Source organism: Oryx dammah, unplaced genomic scaffold, assembly GCF_014754425.2.
Source record: "Oryx dammah isolate SB20612 unplaced genomic scaffold, SCBI_Odam_1.1 HiC_scaffold_18, whole genome shotgun sequence".
Classification (NCBI taxonomy): domain Eukaryota; kingdom Metazoa; phylum Chordata; class Mammalia; order Artiodactyla; family Bovidae; genus Oryx; species Oryx dammah.
Genome location: NW_024070202.1, coordinates 86,677,460 through 86,694,342, shown reverse-complemented (window position 1 = coordinate 86,694,342; position 16,883 = coordinate 86,677,460). Strand labels below are relative to the sequence as shown.

The following is a 16,883-nucleotide window of genomic DNA, read 5'->3' as shown; positions in this document are numbered from 1 at the left end:
TAGGTCCTATCAATCAATGTTAATCTGATTATTTAATTTACACCTTTTCATCACAGTATTTGGAATTAAAAGCTAGAAATGTATAATTATTATTCCAGTTTTTGGATCCTTACACAAATATGAAACAATATTCGTTATGCTGTATTCATCACAGAAACCCTGAAGAAAGTCTGACTCCAATCTAAAAGATGATCTCTCCCCCAGACAGTAAAAAGAGGACACTAATTCCTAGATGGGTGAGTGACTTGCCCAAAGCCATATAATTAATGTTGGGCAGAACTGGAAAAGAGACCCAGATTTTATCGCCTCTGATTTGTTCTGTCTTCCTGCTATGGCATGCTTTCTCTTAAGGTCTATACCAAATATAAGAGACCACTTTGAGTTAGGTAAATCAGGCAAAAGAGAGGATTTATCATACCATTTGTGATTATTTTTTCTCCTAAAGAATTAGGTTAGAAAAGTGTTTTAATATATAAACTGGAAAAACTTATAAGGACAATGTTACTATTAAGACTCTTGTTGGTATGTCATTAGATTTTTAAACCTTTCTACAGGCTATAGTTTGCACAAAGGTCTAAAATGTTTCCATACTGGTGAATGAAATCATGCTGCTCAGAAATGCAGCTACCCTAGAATGTGAATAATTCATACAAACCGTAAAGAATGCACTACTATTGTCATTTTGTAGTTTAGCAAATTACTCCTAGTGTATTCATCTCACTGATTTTAAAAGTTACATTTGGGAGTGAATTAACTTCAAATGGCTGTGAGATGGACAGTTATGTTTAATTTGTAAATGGATAAGAGTAACAAATTTTATCAGGATATTTGATTGTTAGATATAAAATATATACATAAAACTCTAAGAGTGTTCATATTTTAAACTAACACTCTGTACTCAAGTTATATGTGTTATTTGTAAGGAAAACAGAAATGTTTCATGGAGGAAGGTCAAATTAGTATTTTCCATCTTATATTTCATCTTTTTTATCCACATAAGTACGGATGGAATGGCCTACTAATAACAAAAGATATAAACCACTCCAGACTTGACTTTACCATGAAATCTCAAGTCGTATTAAATAAGGCACTGATTTTCAATTTTGTAGAAAATAAACTTGAAATATTAAGTAACAGATTAAAAAACTCATTACTTCAACCTTTTAACTATAAACTATCTAACACTTCAACTGAAATTTATTCTAACACTATTTACTATGAAATAGAATATGATCTCATTTCCCACCCTATTTTATGTTTGTCTAACTTCAATTCCCATTAACTTCAAAAATTGACTTGGCAGGGAAAATTAGCTTAGATATAAAACAGTAATCTGAACAAACATGACATCAGTGTTGGTAAGAAGTCTGGCCAACAAGTCCTGTGGGGAGTAAGAAGAAAAGCAATATGAATTCTTGCTGAGCAAACATTTATGCATTAGGTACTGTGCTGGCGGTACTCTGCTAAACATGAAATCTTCTGTCAAAAGAGGCATTGGTGATTACAGGAATCATTAAAGAAAGCAGTTTTGTTTGCATGATGTTATGGACACAACAGACTCCTAAGCCATTCATGACGACAAAAGCATGATCTGTTCTCTATAGTCTGCAGTCTACTCTGTTCTATAAAAGAAGTCAGATATGAAATATGGCTGCTCATGGAAACAGCCTACCTTAGTCAACCAATATACAACCACACACAGCTAGATGATCCAACCCCACAGTCTCAGACACACACAGCTCATCCCTCCTTTCCAGTCTTCCTACCTGCCGGGACCCTGCCTGGCACACCCTTCTCCTTTAGTTCCTCTTTGTGAATCCTATCTAGCTCAAGCTTGACATTTCTCATTTATGCTGCCCATTCTGGCCCATCAAGCTCCTTTTTTCTCTGACTACTCTTAGCATTAAGACATTTCAGCTGCCGTGCATACACTTCTGTGTAATATTTTACACATTTTTCACGGAAAACTCTTTCTCTTCAATAAGCATAAACATCTTGACAGTGGTGACTCTCCATTCATTCCTTTTTTTATATGCTCCCACAGTATTTCACACAATACTGAGCACATGGGAAACAGTCAATAAACATACTAAATATTTTTTAATAAACTGAGAAAAGATATTTTGGAATAACACAAAGAGTGGTGATGATAAACTTATAGACAGATGTTGCTAAACTGAACAAAACTCTCTTTTAAAACAAAAGGATAAAGTACTAAGTTATGCCCTTTCTTGGTTTAGATAGGTTTCCTTATATCATCATAAAGTCCTTGCTTTCCAACAGACATGGTTATAGCATTTATACTGATTTATATTACGTCCCTAGTAAACATAAATTTGCACTGTGTTTTGTTTGCCGTAGGATCAGACTCTTATGATAGATGCAACGCTCCTTGCCTTTTAAAAGTTTCAATAGGTTATTGATAAGAATGAAGCTGTATCTCATCCTCAAGGCAAACAATAATGAATTTTAAAATCCCATTCCTGTTAATATAGTCATTTACTTTATCTTCAAATTGTATTCTATTTTAATGCTTGATTTGTACTTTTGTGTATGTTATCATTTTTTTGTATTAGCATGCAGTTGATATTGTTTTGTACAAAATCCACTGCTATAAAAAAAGAGACACAGATGTATAGAACAGTCTTTTGGATTCTGTCGGGGAGGGAGAGGGTGGGATGATTTGGGAGAATGGCATTGAAACATGTATATCATACAAGAAATGAATCGCCAGTCCAGGTTTGATGCAGGATACAGGATGCTTGGGGCTGGTGCACTGGGATGACCCAGAGGGATGGTACAGGGTGGGAGGTGGGAGGGGGGTTCAGGATGGGGACCACGTGTACACCCATGGCGAATTCATATTGATGTATGGCAAAATTAATACAATATTGTAAAGTAAAAGAAAAAAAGAAAAAATATTTTTCACTATATCAAAAACCATGTTTTCCAAAATAATAACTTTTAAAGTTCAAAAAGCTCAAGAATTTAACTGAGAAACTTAGATGCTATGGTAACATCAGAATGTTCATTAGATTAACATGAAAGTAAAACTGTCAAAATACTGTATTAAATATTAACTGAAGTCAAAGTTCCTCCATTTTACCTTTAATTGTTTGACACAAGTGTGAAGAATAGTCAGATCTTTTATTATTATGTCTTTGGATTCACAAATTCTTCTTACTCAGAGTTACCTGGATAAATTAGCGGTAGCTCTCAAGTAAAGTGAATTTTGAGTATGTTTTGCAGAACATTCAGGTAAAACAAAGGTAAAATCTGAGCTCTATGAAATACACATCCAAAACATTCAACTTACCTCCAGTAGATGAGAATACCCACAAGAACCACTAGACAGATAAAAGTCAGGGCCGACACGATCACAAGGGGTATAACTGCCTTCTTCTCGGATTCCAGCCCCTCAGCTAGACCAATACGAGACTCATGGCTACTATTACTGGCCTCTGTAGTCGGAGAAAATTGAGAAAGTTGATATTTAAGCTTGAGGAAAAAGCACATTTTTCAACCGAATAACTGCAATCTTCTTTCTGTTGCTTACCTTTAAAATTTCTCTGACCCAAAGCTTAAAAAGTAAGGCAATTGCAAAATAAATGAGTCATAGGTGTGATATATAGCGTGGGAAATTTAGTCAATAATCATGCAATATCTTTATGGTAATAAACTTACTGTGGTGATCAATTTGAAATGTTCAGAAGTATCGAATCACTTTGTTGTGCAACAAGGACTAACATGGTGTTACAGATCAATTATACTTCAAAAAGAAACAAACTCATAGAAAAAGAGAAAAAAGTAAATCAGGCTATCAGAGCTGAGGAACTATAATATCCAACAAAGATTGGTAACCAGGAAGCATAATATTGCCTTGAAAAGCTTGTGAAAAGGGAAACAAAAGTATTAAAATAAAAACTATTCAGTTTTTAATAAAAATGATCCAGAAAAACAATGCTACTTACTGAATCACCATATATAATCTTGATTTCCCAAAATGTAGTGGAAATATTTTTCATCCCACAGTTAGGTAAATAATTAGGAACAATTAATAATTTCATAAAGAGAGACTCTTAGGATAACTCTTCTTACATTAAGATAACCCTTCAATCCAGCAAACTATTTAAAATTTAGACATTTTGAATTCCCTTCTTGCCAACTGTTTTTCTCTATCAAAAATAAAAATACCTTTGCATGTGAATTGAAGGAATGCACAGATCTAAGACATTCTTTTTAAATACGCAAGTGTAAATTATGAAAAAGTCTACATTCTGTCCTTGGGTTATTTCAGAAGATAGCAAATAACTATTTTTTGTGACAAATCAGGTACATTTTTGTTCTAGAACTTCAAAATCACTGCAAACAAAGATATCTTTCTAAGTTGTTAAAAAAAAGTTTCAGAACTTCAGAGTGTCAGTGACCAGTCACAATTCCTCCCTTCTACTTTGAGGTGTGTGCAGTGGGAAACCAAGGTGATTGTACATCAGAACCCTAACAGGATGCTACAACAAGCTGACACTGCTACAAACTAACAGTCATCCTGTCCACCTGTAGGATCTCTGGAGTAACTAAGTTTAAATTCCTCATCAGAGTCTACCTTGCTTCCAACATATATGGTACATTTGGTATAAAAGTACCTATACTAAGTACCTTATTCTTAGTGATAGACAATGGGCATTAATTTAATTGAAAATACTATCAATTTAAAGGAAAATATCTGAGGATAAATTTGACAGTCACATATTCATAAATAGAGCACTGAAATATGTCTAACTGGAGAGAACTTGAGAGTTAAAGTGATAGATTCCTTCTGTAAAGAGAGGTGATGCAGAAAAGGTCAAGAATTTAATCTACACATAGGAAATGCATCAAAGGATTATAAGTGGCAACCAAATATTCCGAGATGTGTATTTTTATAATTACAGAAGCATTTGTGAGAAAAAAATAGAATTCAAAGTTGTGATTGGAAATAACGAAACTGTATAAAAAGTGGGAATATTGTAAGTCAATTGATCCTTGAGCTGTAGTTAATATTCTTATCAAAGAAGGCTAAACAGCCTTCTATTACATTAATCTTACACTCTGGTCATTACCTACTGTGGGGAGACTCATTCAGAAGCCTAAATAATCTGAGTTTGAATGAACTGGTATTGCTTTATGAAATTTAGGAAAGCATTTTGTTTTATACACAATTGTCTTCCCATTTTTTTTCTATTGTTACAATAGAAAGTTTGTGGTTAATAAAGGAATTAATCCACTTAGCAGTCTCTGGTACCTAGAAATTACAAATGAAGGTTAGTATTATTATCTATTTCAGTCATTCTTGAAGTAGGTCCCCCAGAATAATGGCATCGGCATCAGCTGAAACTTGTTAGAAATGTATATTCGGGGCCCTTCTTCAACCATCCCAAATCTACTGAAAAAGAAACTCTGTGGGTAAAACGCAGGAATCGATGTTTTAACAAGCCCTCTGGGTGATTCTGATCCACATTAAAGTTTAAGAACCAATGATGTACATTAACTTACATACAAAGTGAGTTTATATAATTTCACTAGTCTTCAACGACCACAAATATTCATTGTAGTAGGCACATACCTGTATGTGTATATATATATATATGTATTTGGATGTGTACATATCTCATTTATATAGATGTATGTACATACATATATATGTCGATCAAATATGTAATATATATGTCAGATATATAACACATGAAATATGTAACAAATTGCAATATATATATATGTCATGCATACTATATACATTCATTATACACACACATGCACACACACAGAGTCTTGTATGTAGACTTTACTCATAAGTTCTCTGGGATGTCTGATTTTAACACAAACCTTTTAATTAGGGAATTAGAATGATAAAGTCAAGATAATTACATATAATGAAACCTAAATATTTTATATGAGCTACCACATAAAAGTAAAAACAATCAACTGGCTGCTTCGTATTCTATAATGAAGAGCAACTAGTTATACTGCTTTTATATTCATTAGTTGACACTAAAATATGTTTGGATGTGGCTCCGTAGTATATATGAGTTACCTAAATGATAAGGCAAGAATGTGCTAATGCTTAGGAAATAAAGAAATAATAATATTGGTTTACAAATTAAGCATTATTTATATTTATATATATTCTATTGTTCTCAATCATGACAATGCAGTCTCTAAGAGACAGACACCAATGACACACGTTTCCAGTCTGAGATTTTTTTTTTATTAACTTCCTGTGTGATTTAGATCAGGCAATGTAGTATCTTTAGGACTCAGTCTATGCATTCATAAGTTGCAGGTACTAATATCTGTCTTATGTATATTATTTTGAGGAGCATGTCTTATAAGTTATTCTACATTCTAAAAAATAGGTTATAAATTAGTTAAGTTTCAGAATTAGTCTATATGCATTTGATATAGAGGCATTTTCAATTATTGGATAAGACAAACTACAGATGACTTTTTAGATATGTTTTAAAAACAGGCAAGAATTTTCCCCTATATGATCTTATTTATGTCATCAATTACATTACTTGATGCTGTTAGATGTTATATTCATATTGTTTTCTCCTCATCAGTAGGAAAACATCCTCAAATTAAATAAATCTAATTAGTGCATTGAAGAGAAAATGCAGTAACTTTAGTCAGTAATTTCAGGCTTGACATTTTACAGTATATAGTCTTTCCATAACAGAATAATCTAGCAATAACATATAGATGATGCCACTATAAAATAAGATAGAAAAATGGATGCATTCCTGATGTTTTCTTTTTAAATCAATCTAATAAAAATGAAAAAACCAAAAAAACTATAATTGAAGCCAGTAACAATTCATATATAAGGCGATACTAATGAATATGGTGACCCATGAATTCATAACTTATTTTCACATAACAGAGTTTAAGTGTTGAAAACTGGAATGCAATGTTAAGTAGGTATCAAATCAGAATGTAGAAAAACTTCTCTATCAAAATGTACATGCTTTTAATTGCCGCTGCACTGAAGGAAAAGTACATAACTCATTCAAGGAAAGGAAATAACAAAGAGGAAAACTATCCTAATAAGATTGGTATCTATGTGCTGGATTTTAAATACCTACTTTTACACAATAATAAGAGTGCAAGATGTTACTTTATTTTTTGATTCACTGTTGAGATTTAAATATCTTTCATTGTTCATTTTTAAAAAATGCCTTAAAATGTAGTAAAAGCAAATTATAAAACTTAAGATCAAGGCAATGAAATTATCTAGTATTTCATATTCTTGCTGCTGCTGCTAAGTCACTTCAGTCATGTCCGACTCTGTGTGACCCCATAGACGGCAGCCCACCAGGCTCCCCTTCATATTCTTAATGGCATTGAATTTCCCCTTTCCGCACTTCCCCCCCACCCCCCACCCCCCGGCATCTAAAGCAAACATCTGTATTATATATGCTGCAAGCAATCTGCTGAAAGAAACATCTGGCTATAAATTAGTTTGCATAAAATACATTAACAAATGAAATGCATTTCTACAGAAAATGTTCTTGTGTTGTACACCTTGTCATACAATACCTATACATATTACGCATATTAATGGCCATTATCTAACTTCTTAGAAAGGTATGTAACAAGTATAAAGTAGAAGGCATTTTGTTAGTTCACACTGCCCTCTTTAGGCAATGCTAAGGTAATCAAAGAGACATTCTTAAAAAATTAAATCTTAAAAAAAATCTTACCATTAAACTTTCAAAACTTAGCAATAGAACTTTTTTCTAAAGCCCCCAATCTGATGTGGATGTCCAAAATATCTAATTCCTTTCCACTGGGTTGGTCAGAGAGAGACACATGTCATATTATATCAGAGTTTGTAATTCGATATATTTAGTTGGCAATGTAATTTAGAATATGCATAAATATTAAAACTAAAATCACCCAAAATACACTCTAATCTATTATTTAAAAAGCAGTGCACTAAAAATGTATTATGTACACATAATTGCTCTCACATGTAACAGGCATCTTGTGGAATATGAAAAAATTGAAATCATCTGTTTTGGAGAGAGTTAATCTAAGGATGAAAACACATTCAGTATTTCTTTGAAATAATGAAAAAAATCAAATTTTAAAACCTGTAAATTGATTTATAAATATCCTGACTTTTAAAAATGATGGCCATTTTACCAAATACCTCTTTCCAAGATTTTTCTTTCTTTTTTTTTTGAGGCAGAAAGCCATCACACCTCAATCTATCCCTTGGATCCATAACTAACCTGCCTCTGAAATGTTGAACACTTCTGAATGTCTGCTAGTAATAGTCGGTGTTGAGGACTGTGGGGATCCAGGAGTTATTTCTGAGTCACCTGTTTCCAGGACCCCATCACCATCTTTTTCGTTAATATCAGGAAAACTGAAATCTGTGGAAGTCTCATTATCATTAAGGCTATCTGAGGCACCTTGCCCTGATCCACTCTCTTCATCACTTGTAAGAACTGCCCAAGCTTTAGACTCGGGACTGAAAGGAAGCAGGGCACTGTGAGTCTGAACATCATTTTCCTGTTTTCCATCATTGCGCTTCTGGGGTGGCACATTTGGTGGTGGTGATTTATCAGGACTTCTCTCCATATCAGTCTGATCGTCTGATATGACACCTGTGATATTATTTCCTTCTTCAGAATTCTGAGATAGTGCATATGAGATTGGGTTATTCTGATCCACAGAACTGTTCTGCTGTGTGTCTGAGTCATTCATCACCTTTTCCTGTGATTCTCTATAGGAGAAGCATGACATACACCTGTTGATGGATAAGCCATCTTTATCTCTGTCATCATAATCATCATCACCGTAATCATCAATATCACCATCGTCACCACCACCCACCAAACTGGCATCAGATCGGGCACTTTGAATTGGCTCAGAAGTTGTTCTGGAAGGAGACAGCAACTTGGTTGTGGTTACAGAACCATCCTTGTTGGGAGAAATGGCTGAAATGGAAACATACACATTTCCTAAAGGGACAGAAGGATCAGCAGTTACAACTGGATCAGAAACAACTGTAGGAATACCAGCCAATACCTCGTCGGTGACAGGGCCCTTGGTGGAGGTGAAGACTTCATCAGAATAAACAAGCTTATTTATAAGCGTATCTGGTGGTGCAACTGATAAAACAGGAGTAGCATATGCATGCCTTCCTTCTGGAGGAAAGGCCTGGGTAAGCTCCAAATTGGCAGTTTGGAACAACTCATCATTACTGTACAATGAAGGTACCGTTTGGTGGTAACTTTCGCTTTTACGCAAAAGTGGTTCAGAATATTTCTCACTTGCATAAGAAATGGTTAAAACTTGAAGGGAAGCAGCATGCGTATTAGGAGTAGGTGATACATCAGAGATTGGTACAGATGGAGAGTGCAGCGTATTTTCCCTTGAAGCGGCATTTGATGCCATGAGATGTGGTACTGTAGAACTAATGTGATCAACCTTGGGGGTTTCAACCACTATTGGGTCACTAGGCACAGCTGGCAGAGCAGTTTTAAGCAACAAGTCAACACCAGAAACCTGAAAGGAAGGTTGCAGCAATACTTCAGTATTAAAAGAAGCTGAGGGCTCATAAACTAAGAGCTGAGTTGAAGGAGATAACATTTCACTAGAAGGAGGGTCAGAGGATGCTGGCTCTGAGTGTGCACTAAGCGCAGGTTTAAGCGAAGTGTCACCAAATGCTTGAGATACAGCGTGTGAAGACTGAACCAGAAAGTTATTTTCTGGAATTTGACTAATCTCACGATCGTAAACCTTAGCGGCAGTAAAAGCAAGAAGCTCTGGGAGGACGCCCTCTGGGCTAGAAGTGGAGGCAGAGGACTCTTGTAAAGAGGCATTCAGTGTATTTACACGATCATACAGGTCAGGCATGACTGTGCTTTCAGAGGGGTAAACCAGGTCACCGAAAGAAGAACTGTGCCGTTCTGTCTCCTCTCCGTGCATGCTGTCACTTTTAGAAAGTAGCTTGTTATCATCACCAGACATAGAGGTTGGATATGTAAATTCAGCTACAGAAACGGGTGAAGACACGTTAAGGGCTGTCAGACCGTCTGTGTCAGGCACAAAAAATTCACTATCAGAGGAGGCTCCAGACCACTCCCCGTCACCAGAGAGGCCCTGAGTGGGCTGCAGCAATGATGCGCTTGGGGTTACTAAGGGAGACTCAGGCATCGGTAGGTGGTGACTAGGGCTGCTAGATAAGGAACCCTGAACAGAATCACGCCCAGGTACCGCAGAACTGTCAGAAACCCTGAAGTGGTGTTGGGAGCCCTCCTCATTAGTTAAGGCATAAGAAGGTTCAGGCCCTGAAGAACGTGCATGCATCAGGACATCACTGCTGGATGCTTCAGCTGGAGAAAACACAAGCGTTTGATAAAGAACAGCAGGCTTGCTAGCACCAAATTCCAAGGTCTCCGAAGCAGCACGCGTAGTGATCTGATGCGGCATGGCATCAGAATGCGGAGCAAGGCTGGGCTCTAATAGCAAATCACCCCCAGCCACCGGCAGAGAAACATGCAGGGACCCCTGATCGCTCTCAAGAGCTGCAGTAACTTGCGGAAGGATCTGAGACATCGTATACACACGGTGAAGCAATTCACTACTGGAGGAAGCGGAGGAAAATGGGAGCAAAGGCGCGCCATCATAGGAAGACAGGATGGATTCGAATGACACACCGACACTGGGAAATACAGGTGTAGCATGCAAGGCCCAATCACTACTTGAAGCAGCAGGGGTAGTGTTGAGGGTCTGGTTGTCAAGCAACAAGGGGGTGACTAGAGGAAAGACTTCACTACTGTAGGAAGGTTGGAGAGGTGCCTCACCATTGTACACCGGTTGAGTTGTCTGCGCGTGTACCACGTTGACGGTGGGGACCGAATGGTGTTGTCCGGAGGACGGAGTCAAAGCGTGAGGGGTCCCCTCAGTGGGGAAGTACGCAAAGGTAGAATGCGGTGGCATTCGCGCATCTGAGACCGAGGGACCCTGGGACAGCAGTGGGCCTGGAGGAGAGGATTCTGTTGTCTTCTCAGATTCGTCACCATCCACGTCGGTGTCATTAGTCTGGAGAAAGCTCTCTCTACCTGACCCGACATCGGGCAGCGGCGTCACGTCTGTCGTCCTAGGAAACCACACACTGCCATCAACGGAAGGATCCCTGAGAGATTCTTCCGAACCTGAGGAGGCTGAACCTTCTGAAGCATTTCTGGCAGATTCTGGGATAAAGACATCGGATGTGACGACCTCTGGGTTTTCTGAAGGAAAGACATCGCCATGGGCTGTGTTCTCGGAGACGAACGGCACAGCGGCAGTTGCGGGACTGGAGCCGGAAGAATCATCGGCTCCGGGATCGAGCTTGAAACTGGTCAATAAACTCTCTTCCTCACTGATATCAGTAGATACCTCTTGCGGCTCCGTCGTAGAAACTGTATCTGAATATTCCACCGTCCCGGACAAGTTCATCTGTGGAAATCGGAGAATGGTTTTAGAGCCGTCACGTGAAGAGGCTGAAGTGCCTGCCAGAGTGAGCGGGGGAGGCTGGGTCACAGTCTGTGAAGTCGAAGGAACGTCTTTTTCTGGGTCTAATTCAGTGACGGGCTGGGAAGTGGAATCTAAAGGTGTGTTGGGAATATCACTCTTTCCAGAGAACTCGTTTCCTCTTGCTGGGGAGCGGTTAGTCTTAGCCTCGTTGTATTTGGTCCCCACTCGGCTGTAATTTGTTGTGGTGGGAATCTGGGGTTCCTTTCTCCTAATCTGGTTTGTGGCACCGTCTCTACCAGGATTCACAACAGTGTCTCCTTCCATGTCCTTTCCCTCTTCTTCTTCCTTTGAAAAGCAAGTAAGATTTAATGGGATATAAAGAAATTAGAGAAAAATGATTTTTTTTTTTAGTTCTACCAGTTTATTGCTACCAACCCATCTCCTTCCACCCTTCTCATGCATGCGTGCTCAGTCATGTAACCCCATGGGCTGCAGCCCTCCAGGTTCCTCTGTCCATGGACTTTTCCAGGCGAGAATATTGGAGTGGGTTGCCATTTCCTTTTCCATGAAATCTTAATATCTTAAACTGCATTATACTGTGATTCTTCACTTGTGGGATTTTGGAAACTTCTCATAAAGCAACCTCCCGCCCCAGAAGACATGCCTCTATCTTGTAACCAGTATTATCTACCCTTGCTAAGTCGCTTCAGTCCTGCCCAACTCTGTGTGACCCCACAGACGGCAGCCCACCAGGCTCCCCCGTCCCTGGGATTCTCCAGGCAAGAACACCGGAGCGGGTTGCCATTTCCTTCTCCAATGCATGAAAGTGAAAAGTGAAAGTGAAGTCGCTCAGTCGTGTCCAACTCTTCGCGACCCCATAAACTGCAGCCCCCAGGCTCCTCCGTCCATGGGACTTTCCAGGCAAGAGTACTTGAGTGGGGTGCCATGAGGGACAGTAATTAAACTCAACGAAAATATCTTATTTATGGCTGCTTTTTATTTACTTTACGGAAGTAATTAATAGATATCACAGCTCTGAAAAGAAGACACAATGTAGTGGTATTTACTTACTAAGAGTGTTATTTAACATGGTATTTATTTTCTTGTGTTTATATTTCTCTGTTCAGTTCATCTGGCAACAAGCTAAATAATAATTAGCTTCTTGTAATGTAAAATGGCAATAAAACATCTTATTTCAAAATCAAAGTAGCTGTATATTCAGACTATTTGTATGTATTCAGAATACATCACAATTTTAAAGCTATTCTAACAGGAAAGTTTAAGACTGGAAGAGGTTTTTGGTTTTGTTCGTTTTTGTTTTAAATACTTTTCCCTAGGAGTTCATCTTAAACCTAGGCAGATATTTTTAACAACTGGTCAAAATATGGTCCTAGTTCTAGTCATTTAATTTTGTGTTTCCTTTAGAAATACCAGTCAGGTGACCCAGTCTCTCATGAGCACTTAAGTTACTATGATGGCCCAGGAGTGATCTGGCTAGAGGTTAACCAAAACCCATGGTTTCTTTTTATAAAAACTGTATATATTGTGTCTAATCATATGTTTAAAACATTGAATTGCCAAACATATTAAGATATATTTTTTTGTTCACATGGGACATGAATCTGTCAGTTTGGTAGCACTGTCATCTATTAGATCTTTTAAGGTCACGCTCCTTGAAAAAAAGGGAAAAATGACCAAGTACAAATTGGTCAGTGAGAACCTGACCAATATCAGTAGAATCTGAATCTTAAGCCATGTGTGCTCATGAGCTTTTGTCTCAGACACACAGAAAGCTACATGTATGAAACACAAGATTTCAAGCTTAATGACTGCATTGTTATCTAGAGCTTAATTATTCAGTTGGTTTAAAGTTTTGTTTTTTTTTTTTTAATCTTAAGGCATATGAGACAACCCTGAGAAGTGAGTCAGCGTTAATGCTCTAGATTGTATTAATGCTAAAATGGATATTCTCTTAGATTCCCCAGATCCATTTCCTCCCTAGTGGTATTTCTTGATAAAATTTTGCATTCTGATTGTTCACAAGGACAACTAGGAGATTTTACCACATAATTTTCTGAATAAATATTCCTCTCATCTTCAAGCCCCAAATCTTCACGCACAAGGAAATAAGAACAGTTTGCCTCGACTCACTCTTGGTGGAAAACACTCTTCTTTCCTTAGACGTGCTTACAAACATTTGCTTTATAATCTGATACACAGTTTTGGTGAGGATCAGTGTTAACCTTAGCAATATGTAGTTTCTGAATTCTTTCTCACTTTTGTAAATCTGGATACTTGCCAGTTTCTGGTATCACGCCACACTCTTACCCTCTACCAAGACTTTTAAATTTCACTCTGCTCTATTCAAACCTCCATTTTCTTCTCTCCTCATTCTCAGCAGATGGTTTTCCTGATTATAGAGGCAGTAGAAGCCACCAGACAAAAACGCAACTCTTCCTAGCATTAAAACATCAAAACCCACCAGGACCAACCAAATCCATCTCCGCTCTTCTCATCCTGTTGTAACAGAGTTGTTGTTCTACTTCCTCTCTAATTTCTGCATTTGTGTTCTAATCCATTCTCTGTCATCCTCTTAGGAATTGGACACAACTGTTTCCCTCCACTTTGTACTTTCAATTTTGCTTTCTTTTTTCATTCTTACCAGCTCAAACCCGGATCTCTCCTTTTTAAAAGGAGCAAAATGGAAAATCTCTAATTCAATGACTAGTATTCATTTTACCTCTCTCCATGTCTTCACAGTAAAGTTCCCAAAACACATGACATCTATCTTCTCTATATCCTCTGACAATTTCTTTTCTTTAGAACTTTTATTTTTTGCTAATTTTTTTTTTTGCTTTTTGCTTCATTGTGCAGCATGTGGGATCTTAGTTCCTTGGCCAGGAATTGAATCCATGCCCCCTGCATTGGAAGCGCGGAGTCTCAACCACTGGACCACTAGAGACTAGAAGTCCCTGATCTGACAAATTCTTCCAAATTCCACATAACATTGCTTCTCTTCCTCTTTGCTTATTATCCCACACAAACCTCCTTTATCATCCTCCTACTATAAGCTATGTAGACTTCTATAACATTGTTCTTAAAACATAATGCCAGCCACGCTTTATTCTATTACATTTTTGGGGAATAAAAACTATACACACACGAAACACAAATTTCTCTTTCATCACTGTGAGATTCTTAGAATCTGATGAAGGTGATGGACCTTTCATTAATCCACCCAACTAAGTCTTGCACATCTCTATGGGGTCATACTATCTCATGTCAATGTTTCAAGAAGAACATAAGATTCATGTTCTATGATTACTTTATACATATATGAAAATACAAATATTTTAATGGACACTGTTTCCCAAGATTAAGTTATTGTGAACCTTTCCTCTTCTATGGTTTTGATATGGATCACACCTGTCATCCTTTATGATACCTATTAAAATTTTTTATTGAAAAGCCTCGATTGTCCTGGAGATACTTTGTCTTTCAAAGTCAGGCATTCCTATTGGAAGAAAACTTGAGGAATATTCCCCAAGCTATTCATTTCCACGTTGTTGTTGTTGTTGTCTAGTTGCTCAGTCATGTCTGACTCTTTTGCGACACCATGGACTGTAACCTGCCAGGCTCTTCTGTCCATGGGATTGCCCAGGCAAGAATACTGGAGTGGGTTGCCATTTCCTTCTCCAGGGCATCTTCCCAACCCATGATTGAACCTGCATCTCTTGCATTGGAAGGCATATTCTTTACCACTGACCCACCAGGGAAACCAATATTCAGGCTTAAAACCATTACTGGTACAATCCAGGTGTTTGCCAACTTCTATCATTCATTCCTGCATGAATCGATGATCATGAATAGTGTTATGAACTGTTTGTGTCCCCTCTAAATTCACATGCTGAAACCCTACCCTCTCAAAGTGACAGAGGAATTGGGGCCTTTGGGAGTCATTAATATTAAATGAGGTCATAGGTGGAAGCCTCATGAATGGGATTAGTGCCTTTATATTGAGTCATGAAGGGTTGCTTCTTCTACTCTTCTCCACCATGTGAGGACACAAGTCTGCAGTCTACAATTGGAAGGGTGTTTGACATACATCACACACACACAGAGATATGCTTAGCTGAATTCTGTTGTGAGCTCTTGATGAAATGTGGACTGCTTATATTGCTAAAATAGTCCTTTGTAAGAGAGAACTGCCATAAGATAAAAAATCACTGAGGTAATGGTTCATGTGAAAACACAACCTAACCACTATTTACTGCTAGATAAGAATATTTGTTTTCACAAGTTATCAGCTCATACACAAGTATGTACTAATGGATATATTCCTACTAACATTAACAACAGAAAACCTGGATTTTACATATTATCTCAGCTCTGATGAATAGCATATTTGGGCTTAGGATGAAATATAAGATATAAACAGTCATTATCTATTTCAAAAATTAAGACAATGTTAAAATTTATAAATTTATAAATATCTTTAAAGGACCTTGTGCTGGCAACAGACTTTATAATATGCGTAGTCTAAACAAAAATAATCAAATTAAATGGGCAAAAAAATATATACACTTTATATTCTGGTTCATATTTATTATCAATCTATCTATCACTGGTTAAGTTAGTCAAAAATAAGCTGTAGCAATATTATGAATTGCTTAAATATTACTTTAGTTTGTTAGAAACATTTAGAAAATGAAAAAGTTCCAATTTGCAACTACAGTTCATAGCTATCATTATTTTTAAAGTTCATCATTTTTCTAATTATCAACAAACCTTTCCTATCTCTTTTTAAAAACTATACCAATTAAAGTGTCTTCCAACTTCTTCATAAAACTCATGTTATTAATTATACATTAATCTACAAAGCTCAGCAACTAATCCTACAAACAATGAATCATGCATGCAACACAAACTTTTTATTAATGCAACATCTGAAACCTAACCAATAATTCAAAATAGATTGTTTAATATTTAAGCACTTGAATAAAAAATAGCTATGGTACCTTGATTATTTCTTCAGTTCCAATTAATTCGGGAAAGAGGTCAAGTTCTACAAAATTAAAAACAAAATTATTAACATTTTTATTCAACTATTTCAGTTTTATTGGTCTACTTTTGGATGGAAAGAGAGAAAAGGAAAAAAATAATACTGTTAGCTTGGAAAATACAGATTGCTCAAAGAAAATTTCAAATTTCAGTTTTCAAGACTACTGAACATTACATAACACAGCACTATGTAAACGTATAGGAAAGTGCACTCAAAACCTTGATCTCTATCCTCCACTCCAATTCCTTTCCCTATTTTCACCCCAACTGTGATTGAAACTAAGAAGGGGAAAGAAGAGAGTGAGACTGAT

At 37.0% G+C, this 16,883-nt stretch overlaps 1 protein-coding gene across 1 annotated transcript in view; it reads right to left on the bottom strand.

The window, feature by feature from the left end:
* Positions 1-16,883, bottom strand: part of PTPRZ1 (protein tyrosine phosphatase receptor type Z1) — a 110,013-nt gene that overhangs the window by 40,405 nt on the left and 52,725 nt on the right. Inside the window, exons 11-13 of the mRNA XM_040259885.1 lie at positions 16,530-16,576; positions 8,274-11,856; positions 3,317-3,461 (exon numbers count right to left, since the gene is read on the bottom strand). Coding sequence (XP_040115819.1) covers positions 3,317-3,461; positions 8,274-11,856; positions 16,530-16,576 — 3,775 coding nt within the window. The remainder of the gene's footprint in view (positions 1-3,316; positions 3,462-8,273; positions 11,857-16,529; positions 16,577-16,883) is intronic.